The 27,548-nt window shown below is 41.2% G+C and overlaps 1 protein-coding gene across 1 annotated transcript in view; it reads left to right on the plus strand.

The window, feature by feature from the left end:
• Positions 1–6,524: 6,524 nt before the first annotated feature.
• KLHL12 (kelch like family member 12) overlaps positions 6,525–27,548 on the plus strand; it is a 29,212-nt gene continuing 8,188 nt past the window's right edge. Inside the window, exons 1-6 of the mRNA XM_027611310.2 lie at positions 6,525–6,700; positions 8,531–8,765; positions 13,219–13,372; positions 14,453–14,670; positions 20,994–21,143; positions 22,591–22,705. Of these exons, the coding sequence (XP_027467111.1) occupies positions 8,571–8,765; positions 13,219–13,372; positions 14,453–14,670; positions 20,994–21,143; positions 22,591–22,705 (832 nt within the window). The 5' untranslated portion in view covers positions 6,525–6,700; positions 8,531–8,570. The remainder of the gene's footprint in view (positions 6,701–8,530; positions 8,766–13,218; positions 13,373–14,452; positions 14,671–20,993; positions 21,144–22,590; positions 22,706–27,548) is intronic.

The following is a 27,548-nucleotide window of genomic DNA, read 5'->3' on the forward strand; positions in this document are numbered from 1 at the left end:
GGATCATGACCTGAGCCTAAGGCAGTCGCTTGACCAAATGAGCCACCCAGGTGCCCCCCGCTTTTTTTTTTAAGATTTTATTTGACAGAGACACAGAGAGAGGGAACACAAGCAGGGGGAGTGGCAGAGGGAGAAGCAGGCTCCCCACTGAGCAGGGAGCCTGACATGGGAGTTGATCCCAGGACCCTGGGACCATGACCTGAGCCGAAGGCAGACACTTAACGACTGAGCCACCAGGCGCCCTGGATCACTTCATTTTTTAAAAATGCTCCTTCTGGGGCGCCTGGGTGGCTCAGTTGGTTAAGCGTCTGACTTCCAGCTCCAGTCATGATCTCGGGGTACTGGGATCGAGCCCCAAGTCGGGCTCCGTGCTCAGCAGGGAGTCTGCTTGTCCCTCTGCCCCTCCCCCTGCTCATGCTCTCTCAAGTAAATAAAGTCTTTAATAAATAAAAATAAAAATGCTCCTTCTGACCCACTAAATTGTTCATAAGTCTAAATGGGTCACAACTCACACTTCGAAAAGCACTACCCTTGAGAAACTTAACTTACACCAAAAGACTCACTGCAGCTGTCTATGGTAGCAACATACTACAAGCCAAATGTCCAAAACCGTTGAATGGAAAATTAAGTCTTGGTTTACTCATATAATGAAACATTATTTAGCAGTGAAAATTAATTATAGTAACAAGCAACATGGCTGAATCTCAAATAAGATTAGGGAAGGAAAAAAAGTTTGGGGGAAGGAGGGAAGCAACTCACAGTAAAACTGGTATGACTGCATTTATGTAAAGCTATTAATTTGCAAAACTAATGATAGTTTAGGGATACAGACATGGTAAAACCTTTAAAAAAGAAATACTAATTCAGAAAAACGGTTACCTCTGAAGGAGAAAGAACAGGATTAGAGTAGGGGCCCATAGAACATTTCAAAAGTAAAGCTTACATTCTTTTTAACTAGGCGATGAGTACCTGGGTGTTCCTTATCCCATAGTTATGTTTTCTTGCACATATGCAAGAATTATTTATTTTTTTATTTATTTTTTTTAAAGATTTATTTATTTATTTTGAGAGAGTGAGAATGAGAGAGAGAGAGAGAGACCATATGAGAGGGGGGAGGGCCAGAGGGAGAAGCAGGTTCCTCGCTGAGCAGGGAGCCTGATGCGGGACTCGATTCCGGGACTCCAGGATCATGACCTGAGCCGAAGGCAGTCGCTTAACCAACTGAGCCACCCAGGCGCCCCAAGAATTATTTGTATTTTTATACAAAACAATTTGGCAGTGCCTGGGTGGCTCAGTCGTTAAGCGTCTGCCCTCGGCTCAGGTCACAATCCCAGGGTCCTGGGATCAAGCCCCATATTGGGCTCTCTGCTCAGTGGGAAGCCTGCTTCTCCCTCTCCCACTCCCCCTGCTTGTGTTCCCTCTCCTGCTGTGTATCTCTCTGTCAAATAAATAAAATCTTTTAAAAAAATATGAAACAATTCGAAGCTTAAAAAGTCCTTAAACATGGGGCGCCTGGGTGGCTCAGTTGTCAAGCATCTGCCTTCGCTCAGGTCATGATCCCAGGGTCCTGGGATCGAGCCCAGCATCGGGCTCTCTGCTCAGCAGGAAAACTGCTTCTCCCTCTCCCACTCCCCCTGCTTGTCTTCCCTCTCTTGCTGTGTCTCTCTCTGTCAAATAAATAAATAAAATCTTAAAAAAAAAAAAAGTCCTTAAAGAGCTGACAGCACAAGTCACAGACTGGTGACCTGTAAGCTGCAAACCTCCACAAATGTTTTGTTTGGCCGGCAGAGTGCAGTCACCTGCAGCTCAATACCAGTGATGCCCTTGATAGAGGGCTTGTGCTCTCAGTGTGTCACTGCCCCTCACTTTCGGGGTTACTGGCCTAACCCCTAGAGGCACCCGAGTTTGCAACCACTGTATAGAGCTGGAAGGAAACGGACTGCATCTGATCCGACTGCATCCGTCCATTTTGTATGTGAGGACATCCGGAGATCCAGAGCAATTAGTGGACCTAGTGTGTATGTGTCTGCTCATTTGTCAGTAGTTGGACCCAGGAAAGAGGATCTGAGACAGAACGTTGATTTGGCATCTTTGTACTTTTCATATGTCATTTTATATCTTTTTTATCTTTAACCCTGTGAAGTAGGAGCATTATCCCATTCCATAAATGAAAACCTTAAGGTCCCAAAAGACCAAAACTTTTTCCCAAGATGATGGACAGGTTTGGAGTCAGTATCTGAATGCAGATCATGCTGACTTAAACCCTATGTTCTAAAGCCTCAGATCATTTAAAAATCCCTTCTGCTCCTGATTTCAGTATCTTCCCTATCAGAACTACTAACTAGTAGCAAGTGAATATTACCTTCTTTGGCTGCATACATCTGGTTCGTTCACCTCCTAAATACTTGTTCAGGACTTGCTGAATAGTAGGCACTAGAGAAAAACAAGTAAATGATGGCAAAACACGGCCAAGCGCTGATTAAAGAAAGGCCAAGAATAAAAGCTAAGAGTCAGACTCTAGGGGTGCCTGGGTGGCTCAGTTGGTTAAGCGACTGCCTTCGGCTCAGGTCATGATCCTGGAGTCCCGGGATCGAGTCCCACATCAGGCTTCCTGCTCAGCAGGGAGTCTGCTTCTCCCTCTGACCCTCTTCCCTCTCGTGCTTTCTATCTCTCATTCTCTCTCTCTCTGAAATAAATAAATAAAATTTAAAAAAAAATTTTAAGAATCAGACTCTAGCCCTTTCCTATCAATAAATTAAAAATTAGGACAGAGACTAACTTATCTCTATCCTTAGAACATCCATTTTCAATTTAAACATAGAACTTTGGGAACATTAGTAAACTCTTAAATTATTACAAATGGATAAGATCTAAAGAAATTCTTTTTTTAAAAAGATTTTATCTGAGAGAGAATGGGAGAGAGAGAGAGCATGAGAGGGGGGTGGGTCAGAGGGAGAAGCAGACTCCCTGCTGAGCAGGGAGCCCAATGTGGGACTCGATCCTGGGATTCCAGAATCATGACCTGAGCCGAAGGCAGTTGCTTAACCAACTGAGCCACCCAGGCGCCCAAGATCTAAAGAAATTCTTGAACACTCTGTCAGTCTGGTCCTCACAGAAGCATTCTCCAAGATGAAATTAAGTATACAAGGATTTCATTAGGGGAAATGCTTATATGTAAAAGAAAATATAAAGGGAGCCAGAGAAGGCAGGGAGAGCCATGAGGCTGTGATGCAGGTCTGACCCCCACTGAAGGAAAGAGGGAGAGAAGGTTGGGAGAAGCGTCCTAGACTGCCTTGCCATCTAAAAAAAGGTTCAGCAAAGCCCTTTGTTTAGGAGAAGGCCTTGATCCAAAGTCCCCTGACAACAGAGTCCCATTTCCCCTAGAAAGGGTCTGCCTTAGCATCTCTCCTATCCCCAGCAAGGGGCAGGAAACAGCCCTTGGGAGACATGACCTGCGTGCAAATTCAGTGATGAATTTCAAAGCAGTGGCTGGGGCCCTGCTTTGATCACATTCAGTGAATAATTAAGAGGTACATTCTCTTGCCTGCCATGTTCTGGTGGTGCAAAAATGCAATGTATCCTGCATAGCTGGTTTTAGAGATTCCAACCTATATTCTATGTACTTGATCTAAAGTTCCAAGGCCAATTCTTTGTCTTCTGTTCCTGAAACCCTTTAATATAAATACCCAAACCATAAAGGCAGGATGACGTATGGAACTGGACTGACTGACTCACCCTATCCAGCCCTAACCCTCCAGAATGGGCCTAAAAAAGTCAGAATAAGTTTGGGCTGTAGGGTTTCAGGTCAGTTATACAAATGACTAGAAATATTCTTGTGGGGAAAGGATAGTGTCCCCATGACTTAAAGACCCAAAACGTGCTGAGACTGTATCCCCGAAGAAAGTAGGGTAAGCCTGAACTAATTCCCTCAGTGTTCTGTTTTTTTGCTAGCAGTTTCTCCATCTTTTATTCTCTGGGAAAAGTGTGGGCATATTCTAAACAAAGCCACTTTTTTTTTTTTAAGTTCCCTCTCACATCATGAAAAATTCTCAATTTAGCAGACAGGAATTAAGCAATATCATTAAAGTGCTATTTTGCATCTGGAAAACATGGGATTATTTTTACTTTCCTTTTTTAAAGTTTTTATTTTTAATCTCTACACCCAATATGGGGCTCAAACTCACCACCCCAAGATCAAGGGTTGCACGCTCCACTGACTGAGCCAGGCAGGTGCCCCTATTTTTACTTTTTATTTAAACTGGACATATTTTTAATCCACATGATGAAAAGTTCAAAAGGCACAAGTTCTAGAGGGAAAAATCTCCTTTCCACCCTATCTCATGACCAACCAGTTCCTCACTCCAAAGAAACTAACATTTTGTATCTTTCCAGATGCATTTTGTACATATACAGGCAAATATGAATATTAATATTTCCCCAAACTTTTACACAAATAATAGCAACCTATACACACTGTTCACAACTTCATGATATTGTATTGTATGGATGTTCCACACTTCCTGAAGCAGTTCCCTGCTAATGGACGTTAAGTTTGTTTTCAATCTAATCTACAGACAACCTGGTGCACACATCATTTTACATGTGCGTGAGTATATATAAGGGATAAATTTATGAAAATCACTCAGTTAAAGTTATCTTCAGTCATCATTTTGGTTCACTTTTCCCAAATACCCCCAATAGAACTTGTGTCAATCCCGCTTGCCCACACAATGCGTAAATCAGGGATACTTTAAGATCATTTATTTGTGAGACAGCATGTGCACTCAAGCAAGAAGCAGTGGGGGTGGGGGGGGAGGGGCTTGGCAGATGGAGAGAATCTTCAGGCAGGCTCCCTGCTGAGCACCAAACCCGAGGTGGAGCTCCTTCTCACGATTCATGAGATCACTACTTAAGCCAAAACCAAGAGTTGGATGCTTAACTGACTGAGCCACCCAGGTGGCCCAATCAGGGATACTTTTTGATCAGAGAGAGATGATATGAAAGATGGAAACACTATGTAAAATTAGATTGCTACCCACTTGGTTATCATTTTATTATCCACAAATCAAAGGTCCTGCAAAGGAAAACAGTACAGTGGTTCTCCCTTCTCCACAATTTCAGTTAGCAGTAGTCATTGCTGTCTGGAACCAGATGGTCCCCGGACACATTGCCAGGCCAGTTGGTAGCCTAACACTGTCATAGTGTCTACATCATTCCCTTCACTTCATCCCATCATGTAGGCATGTTATCATCTCACATCATCAGGAGAAGGGTGGATACAGTACAATAATTTTAGAGAGAGAGAGAGAGAGAGAGAGACCACATTCACACAACTTTTATTTTAGTGTATTGGTATAGTCTGTTTTATTATTGTTGTTGATTTCCTACTATGCCTAACTTAACGATTAAACTTCATGATACGTATGTATAGGAAAAAAAACCTAGCATAAATAGGGTATTCAGTATTACTCATTTATCCATGGTTTCAGGCATCCCCTGGAGGCCTTGGAACATATCCCCCCTGGATAAGGGGGAAGTACTGTATCATCAAAAATAGTTTGGACATTCACGGAAGTTGATAGTTCCTCATTCTCCTCTGAACCACTAAGATAAGTGTGCCAAAATCAATTAGAAGCACAATTCCTAAACTTAACACTCAGCACCCGCGAGCTGGTGAAAAGTCAGCAGAAGAGAAAGAGGGGAAATGATGACTACTGGGACTTCCCATACGATCCTTCGCAATTTCCCTCACAACGTCCAACTTCTAGTGACCACAAGTTCCTTCCACTACATTGTCCTGCACGGCAAGAAGTAGAGGAGTAACCACCTCAAGGGTGATGATGGGCCCCATTATGATGCACAGAATGCTGAGGTCAGTGGATCGCAGGGCTCAGAGGATTCTCCCCACAGCCATGGTCCGCGGGAAAAGGCCGTTGTGGACAATGGACGTAAAGAAATTTGAAGCCCCCATGGGCTTTCTCGATGAGAGAGGGTTCCTGAATACCCGCCAGGTAAAACATACTTCCTGCAACCAGCTCCTTCGTTTAGAAATATGGAATCCAGGGCGCCTGGGTGGCTCAGTTGGTTAAGCGACTGCCTTCGGCTCAGGTCATGATCCCGGAGTCCGGGAATCGAGTCCCACATCGGGCTCCCTGCTCGGTAGGGAGTCTGCATCTCCCTCTGACCCTCCCCCCTCTCATGTGCTCTCTTTCTTTCATTCTTTCTCTCAAATAAATAAATAAAAAAAAAATCTTAAAAAAAAAAAAGGTGGAATCCGGTCAATCTGCTGGATCTCGGGAGACTGGGGCAGAATCTGGTCTCAGCCAATCACGCGGCAAGAGAACTGTACACCCCGCCCCTCCCTGCCGGACCCCACTGTGCCCCACCTTTTCCCTCTACCTTTCTCTAAGTGGGCGGAAGCCCGGCACCCCGGTACCTGTAGGTCACGTGACGCCTCCTCCCCACGTGACGCAGCTCGCGGCAGGGAGGAGGGCGGGCCTCGAGTTGCATTACGTCATCACGTCGCGCGGCCCAGGAGGCGAGATCCTGGAAGACCACGGTGACGGCTCCAAAGCCTTCGGGTCGGGGCGGCGGCGGCGGCGCTTGGGCTCCTCCTGAGCCGCCTGCTGGCCCCGCGCCCCACCCAGTTCCCACGGGCGGGGAACAGGCCCGGCGTGGCTGAGTGGGCCCGCGAGCGGAGGTGAGTCGCAGGAGGCGGTGGCAGGCAGCTCTGCTCTTTCCTTCCTAGCTCCCGACTCCCGGTTACGGCCCTTCCCCCATCCATCGACTCCCTCTGGTGTGGAACGCAGAGACGCCGGTGAGCGGAGGGAGGCTTGCGGGGCCGGGGGCGCTCCTGGCCTGGAGCGCCCTCCTCTCATCCCCTCTCTGATTGCGCCCCTCCAGGATCTCCACCTGGAGCTGCCCGCGCTGTTCCCGGTGTTGTCAGGAGGGGAGACTGTCTTTCCTTCTCCCACCTGGAATTTAGTCTTTCTAGAATTTGACACCTTTCCGCTCTCGCCCCCTCCCTGAATCTTCCGTGGTGGAACCCCTCTGCTCAGATGTTAACGGAAGTTCCAAAAATGTGAGAGTGAAAGATAGGGCTGAGATTTTGCTTTATGAGGCAGGAGTCCCCAAGGAGGAAGACTACACTGAATTAAGGTTACTGTCGGTTTTGACACTGAAACTGTAAAACCCAGCCCTAGGCTCAGCCCTGTGGTAACTCCTCAGAAAATCTTCACAGTAAATGGGCATCTGTTCAGACTTTTCTTACATCTTCAGAATTGGAAGTAAATAGACTTAAGGAAAATCTTTTTGAAAAACGTCATATGCTTTGGTGAATCACCTATTCTGTAAAATGGATCTTGCCGGTTGTTGGAAAGATTATATCTAGAGTGCTTATAAAATAATAATGCTAACTGTATATAGAAGTAGATGAGAATTTAGGATCTCGTTTGTGCTCTTCAAAAATTCCGGTTGTGAGTTGTGGACTCTTGAAGATCATTGTTTGATTTTTTTCCCCCTTAGATTATCTCAGAAAGTTATAGATTCCAAATAAGACTTTCTTAATAACCATCCCATTTCATTCCCCAGAAGTTGTCCTTGAAACAAACAAAAAAACACTAAAGCCTGTCAATAATCAAGAGAGTAAAAAGTACATTGGGTTTTTTTAATATGTAATGTATTACTGAGTTTTTTTAATTGATGCATACAAGTGAACTTAGCAAGTGACTGGCTATGGCAGTAAAATCAGTAGTGGAGTTTTAATAGGTTTCTATCCTCATAATCAGGCTCTTGGTTTCAGTGTAGAAGAATTACTACTGGATGTTTGCTACTAATGTAGAGTAGGAAGACCCTTAAAGAGCTTCAATAACTTAATCATAGGTAAGCTTGCAGTGTTTCCATTATTCAGGGTAGGTATCGGGTCCTCATTTGAAATGTCATTTTTAAGAAGAAATCCAGATATATTTGGAAGTCATAATAATTATTTGCTTACTTGTTTAGAAAAAAGTTCATTTTCACTGACTCTGGCCTTTATTGCTCTAAGTTGAATACACAATTTTTCTTTTCTTACATTTGATTTCTAAACATTTAAGGTACACCTGCTAGGATAGGAAAAAATACATAAAACAGAATCCTATCCTCTAAATACCTACTTAATCTACTTATGGATATTAAGTAATAGTGATGTCACACCTTTAGGAAATTTTGTCTTTTCATTTTATCATTTGAGACTGTGACAGCGTTGTGAACATATGCAAGGTATGTATGGGTTTTTTTCTATTTACAGTACAGTTGAGTATTGATTATAATAAATGTCAAGTGGCAGGGGCACTCGATATTGGAATTTGGAGGAAGAGATTGTTTTTACTTGGGTTTGTGGTTAGATTGTTGTGGTTAAGACCAGTAATAGGAGTACTCTCTACTTGGGTTTGGGTCTGAGGAAGCCTCCTTATTTGTGTAGGTAATTGAATATGTTTAATTTTCCTCGTCCTTCAGGTGTGCTCTGGGTTTTTTTCTCTTGTACTTGCAGAATCCAAGGACCCCTTTTCATTCTTTCTCCATATTGCTTGATGGGAGGCATTATGGCCCCCAAAGACATAATGACAAATACTCACGCTAAATCCATCCTCAATTCAATGAACTCTCTCCGGAAGAGCAATACCCTCTGTGATGTGACTTTGAGAGTAGAGCAGAAAGACTTCCCTGCCCATCGGATTGTGCTAGCTGCCTGTAGCGATTACTTCTGCGCCATGTTCACCAGTGAGGTAAGTGGTAATTTAATGCCTCACAAATGAAATTCACACTTGTAACCTTGTAGTTGTCTCATTTCATTGAATAAAATAGTAAAAGTTTGATGTAATGGTGAATTTCTATAGTACGGTGGTTCAGCGGACAGACTCTGGTCAAAATCTGCCTTTAGACTATGTCTTAGTTTCCTCATCTCTAAATTAGGGGTACTAGCAATTGCAGTCACATATGGTTATTGTGACAGTTATTTGAGAAAATCACATGTGAAGTGTTTAGAACAGTGTCTGGCCTGTGGTAAAACACAAATGTCAGCTACTGGATTTACTTATTTTTAAAATTTGTTTTCCTGTTTTGTTTTTTTTCCTTCTAAAGTTTAAGATTTTAAAGTGAATTCTAGGAGGATAAGGGGGAGGGAAGGAAAGGAGAGTAGGATTCAGTCCTCATCCAACTCCACCTAATAATATATGAAGAAAATCAACATTCATTCTGCCAGTGTAGATTTAGAGTAATTTCAAATGAGAGGAGGAGGACTTAATAAATGACTTCGTGACTGTATAGGTATATGCAGTATAACTTGGAAAAAGATGCTGACTGTGGAGTATAAGCAGTTAAAGGGAATAAGGAAAAGGTTGACTCGACAAGAAAAAAGGTGCATATAGGTATTAAGAAAGACTGCTTGAGGGGCGCCTGGGTGGCTCAGTCGTTAAGCGTCTGCCTTCGGCTCAGGTCGTGATCCCAGGGTCCTGGGATCGAGCCCCGCATCGGGCTCCCGGCTCAGCGGGGAGCCTGCTTCTCCCTCTGCCTCTGCCCTACCTCTCCTTGTGCGGCTCTCTCTCCCCCTCTCTCTTTCTCTGTCAAATAAATAAGTAAAATATTTTAGAAAGAGAGAGAAGAATGAAAGAGACTGCTTTAGGGGCGCTTGGGTGGCTCAGCTGGTTGTGTCCAACTCTTGGTTTCAGCTCAGGTTGTGATATCATGGGTGTGAGATGGAGTCGGCCTCCCCTCCTGCTCTTCTCCACTCAGCTGGGAGTCTGCTTGAAGAATCTCTTCTGCCCCTCCCCTCCTCAAATAAATAAATAAATAAATCTTTTTTTAAAAGACTGCTTTAGTAATTGGCAGAATACTTAAAATGAAGAGTAAGGCTGTTGAATGTATTGTGAAGTGCTCTTAGAAAGCCAAACAGCAGAGAGCACTGCAGCTTTTTTATTTTTCAAAAATCTCAAGTCTGATTTTTAAAATTTAAATCAATTATCTTGAATTTTTTTTCAAGGTTTAGTTATTTTAGAGTGAAAGAGTGCAAGAGCAGGGTGCAGGGGGCAGGTAAAGGTAGAGGGAGAAGGGAAGCCTGAGCATGGAGCCTGTCACAGGGCTCGATCTCACAACCCTGAGATCATGACCTGAGCCAAAATCAAGAAATCAGGAGTTGGATGCTTAACCTATGAGCCACCCAGGCTCTTGAATTTTTTTAAGCTTGAGTGAGAGTACACCAATGTGTATTATATCATGTATCTCTGCTTATACATATGCCTGAAATATCTCATTATGTTAACGTTATTTTTAAAAAACGCTATTTTCAAAAAAAATTTTTTAAGAGAGCACACAAGCAGGGATGGGGGAGGGGGCAGAGGGACGGAGAGAGAGAATCTTAAGCAGGCTACATGTCTAGCGGGGAGGCCGACACAGGGCTCAATCTCACGGCCCTGAGATCATGACCTGAGCCGAAATCAATAGTCGTAGGCTTAACTAACTGAGTCACCCAGGCGCTCCTTTAAAAATTAGAAAGGGGGGGGTACCTGGGTGGCTCAGTCGGTTAAGCGTCTGCCTTAGGCTCAGGTCATGATCCCAGGGTCCTGGGATCGAGCCCTACGTCAGGCTCCCTGCCCTGAGGGGAGCCTGCTTCTCCCTCTCCCCGCTGCTCATGCGCGCGCTCTTTCTCTCAATAAAATCTTAAAAAAAAATTTTTTTTTAACCATCAGTATTTAGTTAATCTCATCACCTTAGTGAAGATTTTGCCATTGGATCTGAATAGGAGAGTGATGGCTGTATGTCCTTCACCGTAGGGTTGGATGTTACCATCTCATTTTACAAATGAAGAAACAAAGTCTCAGATGTTAAATGACTCACCTTAGGTCACATGGCTTGTAAATGCTAAAGATGGGGTTTATTCCTAAATTTTCTGACTCTAAACCTGAACAATATATGCCATATTTGAAAATCTATGAATATATGCTGTATTGCTTTATACAAATCTTATTTGCTTTATACAAATTTAATTAACTGTGCTTCTTCAGCCTCTGATATGTAGATTTTTTATATTCTATAATTTCAAAGCCAAAATAGTTTATGATGCTCTGAGCCAATGCTCAGTCACATGGCTGGTAGGAAAAACATGGAAACCTGACAGATCATTCCTGCTAATTCAGGCTAATTTTAAAATGCTCTTGTGTAATATAACATCACAGATCATGTCCTATATCGTCCTCCAGAAAAAGTATCTGCCCAAGAGCATCAGAAGCAGTTGGCATTTAACTGGGTAAGGAAGGTTCTCTCAGCAGCTGCTGAGCATGAAGTACTAATGGATCAGGACTGCTGACTACTAATTATATATTGTACATCCTGTTCTTTGTCAGCTTGAGGAAATTAGTCTGTCTTTACTCTCTCTGCACATTGAAATTGGTATAGAGTTCTATAAAAGAATTCTTTTTTCTCATCAGGGATTATGTTATAGTCTTTCTTTAAAAACTGGTATTAGGCAAGAAAATGCCAGATGGTTTTGTCTTTATTTTTAAGAGTAATTGATACAAAGGAGAGGGTCCAGAGATCTGGGTCCTAGGCTCAGTTCTCTTAGCAATGCTGCATGAACCATGACAACCATCTAACTTCACTGGGTTGATCTTTAAAATAAAGTAGTTGAACTACATGGTTTCATTATTTTCTTCTGGCCCTGAAACGCTCGAATGTGGTCCAACGGAAAGATCATTTGAGTGAGACGAAAGGACCTGAGTTTTAGCTAGTACCTGAGGTTTAACTAGTACCTTGGTTAGGTCGCATAACTTCTTTGAATGGGAATAATGCCAGACCTCTAAATCCTTACCAGGTTGCTGTGAGAATTAGGTGAAATAATAGTAGATAAGAAGCACTTGGAAAAATTGTAAAGCAAATATAAATGTGAAATGATACTATAAATTGCTCTGAGTCAATAAATAGTGAAATATTTTCATATTTAAAAAATAGTTATTTGATGAGAATATGGTTTGTTGAATAAGAAATTTCTGGAATAGATGTACTTATATATTTCTGTTTGCAAATATTTTTACTATGTGCAATGTTAATAAAACACTTTTCCAAAATGATGTACTAGTGACATTTTTAATGTTAGGGATTGATTTTGTTATTGGCCTTGGTAGAGAATACTTTTTTATTATTATTTTGGGCTGATGGAGAAATCAAAACTGATAAAGACATTTAGTTTGTAATGAAAGTGCACTGGAGTTTTGTGAATAATTTGAATTTCTAACTAAGGTTCAGATGTAATAAAATTTTCATAAGGCAGTCAATTTTCAGGTAGTTTACTGTCCTGTAAAACTGAAGATTTCTACTCTTAGTCAACAGTTTTCTATGATTATCTGGCCTCTTCGATACCCATTACTCTAAGGATATATTCTGGACTAAGTAGGCCACTAACAATTCAGTAATCCCGAAATAGACTCGATCCATTATTTTGAAAAAGTATCAAACAGAGGTGCCTGGGTGGCTCAGTCATTAAGCGTCTGCCTTCGGTTCAGGTCGCGATCTTACAGTCCTGGGATCAAGCCCCGCATCGGGCTCCCTGCTCGGCGGGAAGCCTGCTTCTCCCTCTCTCACTCCTCCTGCTTGTGTTCCCTCTCTCAGTGTCTCTCTCTGTCAAATAAATAAATAAAATCTTAAAAAAAAAAAAGTATCAAACTAGTTATGTTCAGTGTCACAGTAGAAGGCCCCTTAAGATGACTTGCATGTTTTCGTCGTTACCAAATGTAGTCTAAGGACAAATAGAACAATACTGAGTAATCTTGGAGGGTCTGGAGCTGTAAGCCATAGGGTCCTCTACAAGCATGAAATTTCGTTGAAATTTTGTGTTTTATCTTAAAAGCTGAGGGACACCAGCAGCATGTTCACGGAATTTTTGCATTTATTCTGTAATAGATCTGTGTTTTATTATGAAAGCAGAGTTTTAAATTATTCACTGGTAACATTGATATTCCAAAGTGTCACCTCATTGTGTGCTCTTGGGTTACATACGGCTGCCCCCAATTTGAAAAGCTACAAATATATGCCATATTTGCTTTATACAAATCAAACAAATTAGACCATAATTTTTTAAAGCTGTGTATTCAGTTAATATTAACATCCCTTCAAGCTCTTGGATATGAGATTCTGCCTTCATCTCGTGGAATTATAACCACCATTATTTCATACCCTTTGAATTTTCAGCTTTCAGAGAAGGGGAAACCTTATGTTGATATTCAAGGTTTAACTGCTTCTACCATGGAAATTCTGTTGGACTTTGTGTACACTGAAACCGTACATGTGACAGTGGAGAACGTGCAGGAACTGCTCCCTGCAGCCTGTCTGCTCCAGCTGAAAGGTACGGATGTTAAAGTTGCTGTCGTGCCAAGGTAGCCTTGGAAGTGTTTAAAATTAATGATGTAAACTTAATCCTAAAAATTATGGAGACAGACCATGGGCACTCACGTTTACTGCTTGTGGCACAGAAGATCAGATTTCAATCACAGTATCAAAGAGCCTCTCCACATGTGAGTGTTTGGCTCTTCAGAAGAGAGCATTTGCACCTTTTATGTTTTTTAAAAAATGGAAGAGGGGATTATAGACGCATTTTCTTACATATATGTACACTGTAACTCTACAGGGAAACACAGGAGACTGATATTATTCATAGGCTACATGGAAAGGAACTAGATGGCCAGGTGGATAGGGAGGCTGGGGGATTATCCATGGCAAACCCTTTTGTACTTTTAATTTTTCAATCATGTAAATTATCTGTTGAAAATTTAAATTGACATACAAAAATGAAAGTATATAATGTTTTCACGAGATTAAATATTGCTGTTCCCAGCCCGTCTTTCTTAACTTGCTCTGATGTTTCTATGATTTTCAGTTTTTCGAAACACATGGTTGAAAATTTTCACTTTTTAATACATGATTGAAAACAGTGTGAAGCTTTTGCATTAGTGCACAGCTGTAACATTAGATTCATACTCTGAACTTGTCAATTAGAGAAATAAGAGATTGGTGTTAGTGTCTTTTACTTTTCCTTCATAGGAGTCTTTCAGTAAGTTTGCATATGGAGTAGAAATTAGGTACATTATGTTAAATTGTGATTGATTTTATAAAAGCTTGATTCCCAAGAGTTTTATAGGCATTTTTGTTTAATTGTGCCAGTGTCCATCGAAACAATTTGTCTTGCTATACTTATTTTAAAGCTGAAACAGAGACATAGTTGTAAAGGCCTTCTTTGAAGGTCACATAGCACATAAGACAGAAATTGCATTTGAATTCCTTAAGCATAAAATTTCTAATCTGATCACCAGCTGTTGAGCCAGGATTCCTCTGTTACCGTGTAGAGAAGACACCTTGATCCAAGAATGTAGACCAGTTCACACCTGGTCAAGTACTCTGAAGTGTTCATTGTCTGTGTTTGTCCTAGGTGTGAAGCAAGCCTGCTGTGAGTTCTTAGAAAGTCAGTTGGACCCCTCCAATTGCCTGGGTATCAGGGATTTTGCTGAAACTCACAATTGTGTTGACCTGATGCAAGCAGCTGAGGTTTTTAGCCAGAAGCATTTTCCTGAAGTGGTACAGCATGAAGAATTCATTCTTCTAAGTCAAGGAGAGGTGGAAAAGTTAATCAAGTGTGATGAAATTCAGGTACAAATTTGGCTTGGTATTCGGGTTTCTTTAAGACTGGGCCATTACAGAACCTGGGAAAAACAAGGTGGAATTACTGTCTTTTTGTAGCAGGGCATCTTAATCAAGTGTCAGTATTGGCTCCAAAGGTTTCACTCAGTGCCCTGAAATTATATGCCAAATTTATTTGCACTTTTATGGGAGGGAGTTAGCCACCTTCCTCAGTGTATGATCGCAAAGGTTAAGAGTCACTTTTTTTTTTTTTTATGTTTCTCTGATGTCTTACAACTATTTTTTTTTAAAGATTTTATTTATTTATTTGCCAGAGAGAGAGAGAGAGAGAGCAAAAGCAGGGGGAGCAGCAGGCAAAGGGAGAAGCAGGTTCCCTGCTGAGCAGGGAGCCTCATGTGGGACTCGATCCCAGGACCCTGGGATCACAACCCAAGCCAAAGGCAGACGCTTAACCAGCTGAGCCACCCAGGTGTCACAAGAGTCACTATTAAAGAGAGTGTGGAATAAGCAGAAATTGGAAATAAAGTAGATTTCTGTAGAACACTTCTCTATTACTCATTCACTCATTTTACAAACATTTATTGAGAATTTCTACTATACAGCAGTAGATATTCTCAATGAACTATATGTACCAGATGCTATGGACCCAAAAGTGAGTAAGATACATTTGTTTTCAGTAATTCACAGTGTGTAGTGGTAGAGACAGACAAAAAGACAAAACTTAGAGAGTATAATGAGAATAATGAACTTATTCAAAGTGAAGAAATTAGAAAAAAGAATTAAACCTTTTAAGTTAAAATTAGATCAAAAAGGAAGTGGATGAGAAAGGAAGTGGAAAAAAACGGTGGCGATCATAAGCAGGAGGCAGATGGTAAGTGCCTAATGGGGTTATGAGGGAGTGGGAAGAAGAGACATATGAACTCCCCTTGAGGGAGTTGTTTTTCACCTAGCAGAGGGGAAACTACCGGTGGGCGGGCAAGGGTTCAGTGACTTACCCCAGCAAGAAGGATCTTAGTCAATCCTAATGCTAAATCATAGTGCCAATAGTTTAGCAGAGTTTTTATTGAATAGAAATCTGTACTTAGGCTGACAATTGGAGTGAGAAGTCCAATATGGGGGTATAGATGTCTTTGAAGCCCAAGGCATTAATTTCCAGTGGTCGAATTCTCTGGTTAGTAGCTCCTAGAAAATACCTAGCAGAGCCAAGTGGTAGGATAAAAGTCCATCTGTTAGGTTTTGTTTCCTCGAGTCAGGAGAAATCCGATTCTCTAGGAAGGCTAAGAGTTCATTTTTTCCTCTCACCCTCCTTAGATAATAATAAAAAATGAGGGCGCCTGGGTGGCTCAGTTGGTTAAAGCGACTGCCTTCGGCTCGGGTCATGATCCTGGAGTCCCGGGATTGAGTCCCAGGGAGCCTGCTTCTCCCTCTGACCCTCTTCCCTCTCGTGCTCTCTATCTCTCATTCTCTCTCTCTCAAATAAATAAATAAAATCTTTAAAAAAAAAATGAACTTTGAATTAGTGGATTCCCAGAAGTTAATGGCACCTCATTTTAATATTAAAAAGAATCAAAGTCTGATGAATTTTCTAAGTGCTATAGAAGGAATTTGCTAAAGAAATCCTATAATACACATTTGTAAATGCAATGATAACTAATTTATTTTATTAAAACTAGGATTTTTATGCAATACAGTCTTCAGAATGTTTATCAAAATTTTAGCCAACTTTTTCTTTTTGTCTTTCCCTACTGACTTTTTTTTTTTTTGAAGATTTTTATTTATTTGACACACAGAAAGAGAGATAACAAGCAGGCAGGCAGGCAGAGGGAGAAACAGGCTCCCTGCTAAGCATGGAGCCCGATATGGGGCTGGATCCCAAGACACTGGGATCATGACCTGAGTTGAAGGTAGACGCTTAACCGGCTGAGCCACCCAGGTACCCCTCCCTACTGACTTTCTGAGGGAAAATTGATTAGGGCACCTTGGTGACGTTTCCAACTAAAGAGGAATCATTTTATAGTTTGACATGGTGTCATGTTAGTACAGAGAAGCTGCTGTTACAAATGTTACTGAGCCAAGTATTTGCTAACGTTTTGTTCTCACTCTTGCTGTGGTAGGACATTGTGTCCATGCACTGGAATGCCAGGTATAGACAAATGGCACATTCCTCAGACTTGGGAAACTGGTAACTTGCTAGAATATCTTGATTTTTCTTGATTTATCCATACATTAGAAAATATAGTAAATAGAATGAGTACTATAGATTTGAAGTTCACTGCACATAATAATAAAAGAGGTAAAACTCAGCATTTACTGTTGGTTTCTTTATTAAATATTTATTGGGCGCTTAATGGTGTGTCCAGAACAGTTCCATGTACCAGCAATCCGATTGTAGACAAAAAAGATAAAAATCCCTGTACCCTGGACTTCTCATTTTAATTGTACTATTCTTGGTATATCTTATCTAATGTAGTTCTCAAAAGTGTCTCCATTTTTTCAGAGGAAGAAACTGAGGCTTTGAGGATACCCATCATACCAGAGCTAGTAAGTGGTAGAACCAGGCCTCATATCTGGGCCAACTGGCTCCAGATTGTTCTGTTCCAAGAAACTATGAGCAGGTTGCCTAGTTAGTTTCTCATTGACCAAATCAGCAAGCAGTTACAGCAATCATTTATTTTAGAACTATGTAAACTTTGGAATAAAATTAAATGGAACAGGGAGAGCAAAAGACTAACTTTTTTATTCAGAAACTGAAACGACAAGAGTTTAAGAACTCTTTTGTCTTCCTTCAGCCTCTGTCAAGACTTGTCTTTTTTTCTGGAAAGACAGCAAATGGCACATTTTTTTCCTCTTCCATATACCAGCCAGAAAGAGGAACCAGATGTTTTACTCCCCAACTAATACTTCCTCTGAATTATATAAAACGATAGTATTTAACACAATGGGAAACAGTATATTGTACTGGTTAAAACAACATGGGCCTTAGGGGCACCTCGGTGGCTCGGTTGGTTAAGCGGCTGCCTTCGGCTCAGGTCGTGATCCCAGGGTCCTGGGATCAAGCCCCACGTCCGGCTCCCTGCTCAGTGGAGAGCCTGCTTCTCCCTCTCCCTCTGCCTGCCACTCTGCCTACTTGTGCTCTCTATGTCTCTGTCAAATAAATAAATAAAATCATAAAAAACAAACAAACATGGGCTTTAGAATCATCCTGGGATTTATTTTGGCCATGTGACACATGTTAACCTGACCACTAATCTTTGGTTTCCTCTTCTGTAGATAATAGTCATGCTTAGTGCATAGGGCCATTCTGCTCATTAAATTATCAGTGCCTGATACATGAAATAGTTCTCTGTGAAAATTTATTAGGGGGAAATTTTTCTCCATAGTGAAGCATTAATGTAGGGCTTTTTTCCTCCCAGTTTAGCTGTTTCTCTGCAGTGCTAATTTATTCTGTCTTCAGTAAGATCAGGGATCTCTGCTCATCATTGAAAAACCCCGTCATAAATTGATAAATCTAATTTAAACCTAAAATATATCAGAGCCTAGCGTGTAGCTGTTTACAACTATGAGCTTGTCATTCTTATCTTTAAAAAATTTTTTTTTAAATTGTGGACAGCCTTCTGCACACTCCTCTGCATCTAATCCATCAGTAGGCTGGGTTAGTGTGACCTCCCGTAAAATTTGTTGCATAAATTTCTGTCACCCCTGCCATAGTCTAAGCACCCATCGCTTTTTTTTTTTTTTTTAATTTTATTTACTTGACAGAGAAAGAGAGCACAAGCAGGGGGAGTGGGAGAAGCAGACTCCCCGCTGAGCAGGGAGCCTGATGCAGGGCCTGATCCCAGGACCCTGGGGATCACGATCTAAGCCGAAGGCAGACGCCCAATCAACTGAGCCACCCAGGCGCCCCGAAGCACCCATCACCTTTGGCCTAATGTACCAGAGGAGCCTCTAACTGGTATCCCAGCTCTTGGTCCTTCTACACTGTTCTACCCATGGTAGTCAGGGTAATCTTTAAAACATCAGTATGATCATATCACAAGCTTGGTTGAAACCTTTTAGTGGTTTCCCATTGCTGTTAGAGTAAATTCCAGTCTTCTAATGCTCTCTCTGAGCTGGCCCTTGGTTACCTCTTCAGCTTGATCTTTTACCATTCTTCCCCTTTCTCATTCATTCTACTACACCAGCCTGTAGTCTGTTCGTTTTTGCTCTAGGACAGTGCTGTCCAGTAGACCATCATGTGAAGATGGGGAGGATTGATAGTTATGCCGTCCGGTTTGCTAATCACCTGCTTTGTGTGGCTGTTGAGCACTTGAAATGTGGCTAGTGTGACTGAGAAGCTGAGTTTTTAATTTCACTTAATTTTAATTAATGTAAACATACATAGCCATACATGGCTAGTGGCTACCATATTGGACAATACAGCTCTAGGGTTTTTTCATGTGCTCTTTTTGCCTTGGAGTACTTTGTCACTCTTCCTGGCTAAGTGCTACTCATCCATCAGATTGAAATGTATTTCTTCTACAGGGAGGCCTTTTCTGACCCATCAATCTGAATTAGAACATCTCATGTTATTCTGTCTCATAGCCCCTGTACTTTTCCTACATGGTATATAATGACAAAGTGGGATTGTTCATTTTACTGTTATCTCCCCACATAAAAGCAAAGTTCATGTCTAATTTGTTACCAGTGTATAACCAGCTTCCAGCCCTGGGCCTGGCACTTAGTAGGTGTTTGGTAAATCCAATGAATGAATGTTCTGAAACATTTTCTCTATTTTCAGTTCTTGGGAAAAGTTCACAGAATGATGTCTTTATCTAGGCACTGTCACATTCTGAAAGGTATCTCAGAACAGATACACTCCCCAAATGATTAATTATATATATTGTCTCAAAGCACAGTGCCTGATAAATGGTAATTGTTCAGATGCTAATTAACAATTATTTGGAAACTGCAGTATTATAGCATAATGATGTAAGAGAAGTTCCTGCCTCACAGGCTTGGATGGAGGAGTTGGGGAGCAATCCTGGAGGTCATTAGACAGCACTTAATGAACACAAGTTATTTTTTTTATTTTTTACTTTTTTTGCTTTGCTAATAATAAAATTTTTAATTAATTAATTTGTTTTATTATGTTAGTCACCATACAGTACATGATTAGTTTTTGATGTAGTGTTCCATGATTCATTGTTTACATATAACACCCAGCGTTGTATGCAATACACGCCCTCCTTAATACTTATCACCGGCAAGCCCATCCCCCCACCCCCCCTCCCCTCTAAAACCCTCAGTTTGTTTCTCGGAGTCCATAGTCTCTCATGGTTCGTCTCCTCCAATTTCCACCCCCCCTTCATTTTTCCCTTCCTTCTCCTAATGTCCTCCGTGCTATCCCTTATGTTCCACAAATAAGTGAAACCATATGATAATTGACTTTCTCTGCTTGACTTATTTCACTTAGCATAATCTCCTCCAGTCCCATCCATGTTGGCACAAAAGTTGGGTATTCATCCTTTCTGAATGGCTGAGTAATATTCCATTGAATATATGGACCACATCTTCTTTATCCATTCATCTGTTGAAGGGCATCTCGGCTCCTTCCACAGTTTGGCTATTGTGGACATTGCTGCTATGAACACTGGGGTGCATGTGGCCCTTCTTTTCACTACATCTGTATCTTTGGGGTAAATGCCCAGTAGTGCAATTGCTGGGTCATAGGGTAGCTCTGTTTTTAACTTTTTGAGGAACCTCCACAGTGTTTTCCAAAGTAGCTGTACCAACTTGCATTCTCACCAACAGTGTAAGAGGGTTCCCCTTTCTCCACGTTCTCTCCAACATTTGTTGTTTCTTTCCTTGAACACAAGTTATTTTTAGAGCCAATTTTGGGGGTGCCTGCCTGGTTCAGTTGGTAGAGCAAGCAACTCTCGATCTCAGGGTCGTGAGTTCATGCCCCACATTGAGCATAGAGCTTACTTGAAAAAAAAAAAAAAGCCAGTTTTGAATAGGGCAACGGATTCCTCCTCCCCCTGTAAAGTTTCAGAAATGGCCAGAAAAAAAATTCAGGAATGGAAAAACTTCTGAAGTAAAAGCCAACTTGTGACTAATGGTTTATTAGGCACTATCTCAGATTTTTTACCCAATTTTACTGCAGCTCTTTGGCTGGTCTTAGTGAGTTGTGTGGGCAAGGGTTGTTTTCCCAAGAGCTTAGCTATTTCTGGAAGGGAGGAAATAATCGTGTAGGGGATGGGGAACAGGGAGGAGAAAGTAAGCACAGTTACTTTCTGAGATTGTGAGATAATTGGAAAAGCAGAGTTCCATGCTGTGTAATTATACACTTACAGGTGGATTCTGAAGAACCCGTCTTTGAAGCTGTCATCAACTGGGTGAAGCATGCCAAGAAGGAGCGAGAAGAATCCTTGCCTGACCTGCTACAGTACGTCCGGATGCCCCTGCTGACCCCCAGGTACATCACAGACGTAATAGATGCTGAGGTAAGGCATGCAAAACACACAGGATCCAAAACCTTGAATATCTCTTGGAACTTAGTATTGTGTACTCAAAATTGGTTATTTTAATATAGGCACAGAGCCTCCCAAGTTAGCCTGTCTAGGAATGCCAGAGAGGAGAGAGGGTGGTGCTAGGTAGTCTCCACACAATTGCTTGGCAAGTCAGCCTTCTGGAAATGGAAATCTGTGGTTTAATTTTCTGTTTTCTTGTCTTGTTGTTTTATATGCCCCTATGTGTTTTACATAAGCAACATGAGATGATAAATGTCCCCTTCTCCATCAAACATAAGTTGTTCCAGATTGCCCTGAAAAAGATGCTTTGCTTATCAAGTCTATTTTTGACCTCTCGTGATATCAATGTGAAAGTAGTTTGATGCATTTTAATACCAATTTGGGTTATACTGTGTTTATTTATAAAAGTGTTTTTCCAACCCAGGTTCTTTGTGTGTGGTATGTTTTCATAATTTTTACCATGTATATCACCGATTCACCCTGACCATACTTTGGGCGAATACTGCTGTTTAACGTATAGGTAAAGCCCAGGTCAGTGAATGCATTCCTTCTTTTGACCCAGTCCCAGACCTCTTGGGGAGTTAACTACATACAGTTTTCCAGGTCATATTAGAAAAGTTGCAGGCTGGTTAGTGTCACATGTCAAACTTTTTCTCATATTTGTAATTTCTAACAACTCATACAGCCATCGTGTCTGTTCTTTATGTTGTGATTCATAATGCAGACTCTGGGGTCCAACCCAGGAGACTGAAATCCCAAATTCACCACTCACCCTGCAGTGAGGGAGTCTGGCCTCACTCGCCTTCTCCCTCTGAGCTCTTCTGGAGGTCCTCATTGGTTGAGCCCAGCCAGAAGCCAGAGAGCCTAGGGACCCTACGACATACTTCGTGTAGGCCAGTCTCCTAAGCCAGCGAGCGGAGTGGAGAAAGATGGGGAGTGAATCTAGGGATGTGATGGAGAGCTGCCCAGTACAGAGTTCCCTCAGGAGGAGACAGAGGCATCGTGACAGTGCTGTGAACCTTGGGGGAATTATTTCAGACAAGACTTACTTCTTCCTATCATCCCAGGAATTAACAGAAGCCTTTTGGTTTTCCCTTAAAATTTTTATTAGCTATTTCCTACTTGTGTTTGTGTAATCACTGGAAGGATGTACAAACAAAAATAGTTAATGCCTAGTGCTGAGGTGGATAGAGAATACTTCTCAGTATATCTTTTTATGTCATTTGATTTTTGAACCATGTAATATTGTCTATTAAAAAATTGTTTTCTTAATTTGTGGAAACCCACTGCATAGTTATTACCAGCAGCCCTTCTGGAACTGGTTTTCTAGATCAAAAAGTTCCTTCTTACGTGTGCCATTTATACTCGTATATTAAAGACATGGCCCCTGTGGCTCACTCTGCTCTCTGCTGTGTTTCAGCCTTTCATCCGCTGTAGTTTACAGTGCAGGGATCTAGTTGATGAAGCAAAGAAGTTTCATCTGAGGCCTGAACTGCGAAGTCAGATGCAGGGACCCAGGACGAGGGCTCGTCTAGGTAAGCTGGCATCTCGGCAGAAGGAAGGGATGTATGTCAACTTCCCCTTGCTAGGTGGCATGATGTAGTTGAAAAGAACATTCTGTAAGTACAAAGACCCGTTTCAGACCTGTTTTTAATCTTTTAGTAATAGTGCCATCTTGGACAAGTCACTTCACCACCCTGAGCTCTCCTACAAACCAAGGATACCTTCCCTATCTATTTCACATAACTGTTTAGAGGATTAAATGGAATAGAGTATGTAAAAACACATTCTAAATTGTCAAGTATTAGGCAGTGTAAGTTATAATTTTATTTTACTGGGGCGCCTGGGTGGCTCAGTCCTTAAGCGTCTGCCTTCGGCTCAGGTCATGATCCCAGGGTCTGGGATCGAGCCCCCCATTGGGCTCCCTGCTCTGCGGGAGGCCTGCTTCTCCCCTGCTTCTCCCTCTCCCCCTGCTTGTGTTCCCTCTCTCGCCGTGTCTCTCTCTGTCAAATAAATAAAATCTTAAAAATGAAATGAAATAAAATGAGGATACTAATGTCTTATTTCAGTCGGTTGCTGTGGAGATTAAATGGCATGGTACGTATAAGATGCCTGGTGCTGTGGCTGACAGGTAGTAAGTACACAGATACTCCCTCACTTCCGTTTCCTGCCCTCCCTATTCCACTATTGTAGGTTATAAATGATCTATGGGGTGCTGTTTTCTTTTTGTTATTGTCTGCTTTTATCTAACTGTGGACTCATGTATATGAAGGTGTTAATTGATAATTAAGCTGTTTACTGATCGCTTTAAGTAGAATGATGATTTGTCCCCTGTTACATTTTTTTAATGGCGTAAGTACTATATGTCAATGTACGTCAGTGTAGAAATGCTAGAAATACAGAGAAGATCTCGAGAGATTAGAATATGATTCTACATTCCCTTAGAGTTGTGAGATTATTTTTCAGAAGTTCCAGTAAAAGAAATCCTGAAGCTGTCTCCAACTAGATTCTTATTTTAGCATCTCCTTGTCAGTGCCTTAGAAGTAAATTGTTCCTACCATCATGTCTTCTACTATTTCTCTTCACAGAGATTGCTAAACCAGCTACCAGGATAATGATTCTTCTGCATACAGCATTAGACAATTAAATTTACAGCTACACAAAAATAGCATGCCAAATAATGGGTGGGGATTCTGTCTTAGTTATTTACCTTTTACCCATTACTTTTTCACAGAAGATACAGTGGAAATTGCCATTTCTAATTTGTCAGTCTCCTTTTCTGAGCTAAAGATCAATACATGTGGAAATGTAGTCTCTGAAACCTGTGGTGTTAGCAGTCCTGCAGGCTGTCTGCTATAGTCCTCTAACAGCACACCACAGTCCACACGCACTCCTCCCCCCAGTAATGACAATGGCATTGTCAAGATGCCTCGGTTCTACTAATGTGGTTTTTCGTACTGTTTTTTTCAGGTGTTTTGACTGACATACTTTCTTTATGATAAAGAGAAAACCTAACTTAACAAGTTCCCCCCCGCCCCCAATTCATTGGCAGAGAACAAACAGGTTTCCTTCTAGTCATTCCTTTCACTAGCTCTTTTCACATTAGTTTGTTAGAGTAGTGGTCCCCAACTTAGGGTCTGAAGACATTGAAACATTTAGGAGTTCTCCCAGGAGAGGAACACTTTCTAGGCACAAAGTAATAGAAGAAATCACAAAGGAAAAGGTCAGTGTATTTGACCAAATAAAAATCATGCATAACATCGTAAGACAAATAGGAAAGTAGATTTGCTACAGCCATGGCAAAGAGTTAAACTCATTTGTATATAAGGAGCTCATAATAAAAATACATGAGAGACACTGAAGACTTGAGTGTATAGTTTACGGAGGAGGGAGTACAATTGACTACTAAATATAAAGGGAAATTCAACCTAATTACTAATAGTCTTATTAGTAATAAAGTAAGAATTAAAACAATGAATACAATTTTTTGTCTACCAAAGCACCAGAGATTAGAAAACAATATCCAGCTATAGAGAGTGGAATGAATTGGCGACTTTATAGTGTTGATAGCAATATAAATTGGTTTAAACCTCAGAAAGTCATCTTATAATGTGTGTGTGTATATATATATATATATATATGCATATATATATATATTTTAAGATTTTATTTATTTATTTGACAGAGACAGCGAGAGGAGGAACACAAACGGGGAGTGGAAGAGGGAGAAGCCGGCTTCCAGGCACCCTCTTATAATGTATATTAAAAGATTTTTTTTTAAAGTTCATGTTCTGGGGCGCCTGGGTGGCTCAGTCCTTAAGCGTCTGCCTTCGGCCCAGGGTCCTGGGATTGAGCCCCGCCTTGGGCTCCCTGCTCAGCAGGAAGCCTGTTTCTCCCTCTCCCACCACCCCTGCTTGTGTTCCCTCTCACTATATCTGTCTCTGTCAAATAAATAAAATCTTAAAAAAATAAAAAGTTCATGTTCTTCACCCCAGCAACCCTCCCATTTCTGTCTTAAGAAAATAACTGGGATTGGGTGCCTGGGTGGCTCAGTTGGTTAAGCGACTGCCTTCGGCTCAGGTCATGATCCTGGGGTCCCGGGATCGAGTCCCATATCGGGCTCCCTGCTCGGCGGGGAGTCTGCTTCTCCCTCTGACCCTCTTCCCTCTCGTGCTCTCTATCTCTCATTCTCTCTCTCTCAAATAAATAAATAAAATCTTAAAAAAAAAAAAAAATAACTGGGATTTCATATTCAAGCATATTTATCACAGGACTATATGTGATTGTTTATAGTCCCAAATTACAAACACCTGAAATACCTAAGAATAATAAAATTTTGTATTAAAAGATTTTGTTAATATCTTGGAAAAATTAAATATAAAACAGGTGGGGGGGCAACTCTTGATCTCAGGGTTGTGAGTTCAAGCCCCACATTGGTGTGGATGTAGAGATTACTTAAAAAATAAAATCATAAAAAAATAAAAAATAAAAACGGTACAATAAATATGGTCCCATTTATGTTTTACAAATATTTAGAAACAAGGCTGGAAGGGAATAATCTCTTATATTTTGATGTGTCTTCATGTTGTGGAATTATGGGTAAACATTTTTCACAATACTTGTCTGTATTTTCTAAGTTCTTTTAGCAGTAAGCATGTATTTTACTTATGTTTTATAATCACAAGAAATACAATTTCTTTTTTTTTTTTAAAGATTTTATTTATTTATTTGACACAGACAGAGAGCAGGACCACAAGCAGGGGGAGTGGGAGAGGGAGAAGCAGGCTTCCCACTGAGCAGGGAGCCCGATGTGGGATTCGATCCCAGGACTCTGGGATCATGACCTGAGCCGAAGGCAGCCGCTTAACGACTGAGCCACACAGGCGCCCAAGAAATACAATTTCTAAATCTTTTTAACCAATGGGGGTTAATATGCAAGTAAGGATGACAATTATACTAATCCTCGAGTTATTTCTCAAATTTTCTAAAAAAAAAAAAAATGGCTTTCGTGCTAGACAAAGCTAAATAAAGACATCAGAATTGGGGCGCCTGGGTGTGGCTCAGTCATTAAGCGTCTGCCTTCGGCTCAGGTCATGATCCCAGGGTCCTGGGATCGAGCCCCGCATCGGGCTCCCTGCTCAACAGGAAGCCTGCTTCTCCCTCTCCCACTCACCCGGCTTGTGTTCCCTCTCTCACTGTGTCTCTCTCTGTCAAATAAATAAATGAAATCTTTAAAAAAATAATAATAATAGAAGTGCCTGGGTGGCTCAGTCGTTAAGCGTCTGCCTTCAGCTCAGGTCATGATCTCAGGGTCCTGGGATTGAGCCCCATGTCGGGCTCCCTGCTCTGCGGGAAGGCTGCTTCACCCTCTCCCACTCCCCCTGCGTGTGTTCTCTCTCTCACTATGTCTCTGTGAAATAAGTAAAATCTTTAAAAAAAAACAAACAACTGTGTTCTACCCCTAATTCTAAAAAGAATAATAATAAATAAATAAAATCTTTAAAAAAAATCAGAATTGACTAAAATATCTGTTCATTGTGAAAACAGTGGTGTTCTCATACTTATCCAAAGCTCTATTGGCACTTATATGTAACTCCAGCAGCAATGGGGAAGTTAGTAGCTAGTCTTTGAGAACACAAGGTCTCTCTTGGGAAAGTAATGAAAAGAGTCCTTCGTGGCAAAGAAATTTCAGAACCAATGGTCTAGGGCCCCGGGCATTTAGAACCATAAAATAATTGAGTGACTCACACTGAGACCTTTGTCCCTGTCCCACTGTAGACATAGAGTTACCAGAATGTTTACTGAGAAACTTTGAAATAAGAGGAAGTGCTGTCAGTTTTCTGGGTTTTGTAGCATAATCTAAATATTTCCTTTTTTTTTTTTTTATGTCCCCATCTTTCAAAAGCTGCCTGAGTGCAATCACATTATCAAGAAAGAGTGTTTTCTTTTCCCTAGGTTTTTTGTTGTTGTCATTTTTTGTTTCTGGGAATTACATAAAGCAACAGAAATTACAGCTGAAAATCAGTGGAAATTTTTTAAATGTGCAAAGCATATAAAGTACCTCTCAGTTGCAGAGTATTTTCATTGTCTTAGCCATACAGATATCATTCACTAGCATCACTTTTTTTTTTAAAAAGAGAGGGCGCCTGGGTGGCTCAGTCGTTAAGCGTCTGCCTTCAGCTTAGGTCATGATCTCAGGGTCCTGGGATCGAGTCCCACATCGGGCTCCTTGCTCCGCAGGAAGCCTGCTTCTCCCTCTCCCACTCCCCCTGCTTGTGTTCCTGCTCTCGCTGTCTCTCTCTCTGTCAAATAAATAAATAAAATCTTTAAAAAATAAATAAATAAATAAAAAATAAAAAGAGTTAGATCTATTATTTT

This window comes from Zalophus californianus, chromosome 10, assembly GCF_009762305.2.
Source record: "Zalophus californianus isolate mZalCal1 chromosome 10, mZalCal1.pri.v2, whole genome shotgun sequence".
In the NCBI taxonomy this organism is placed as follows: Eukaryota; Metazoa; Chordata; class Mammalia; order Carnivora; family Otariidae; genus Zalophus; species Zalophus californianus.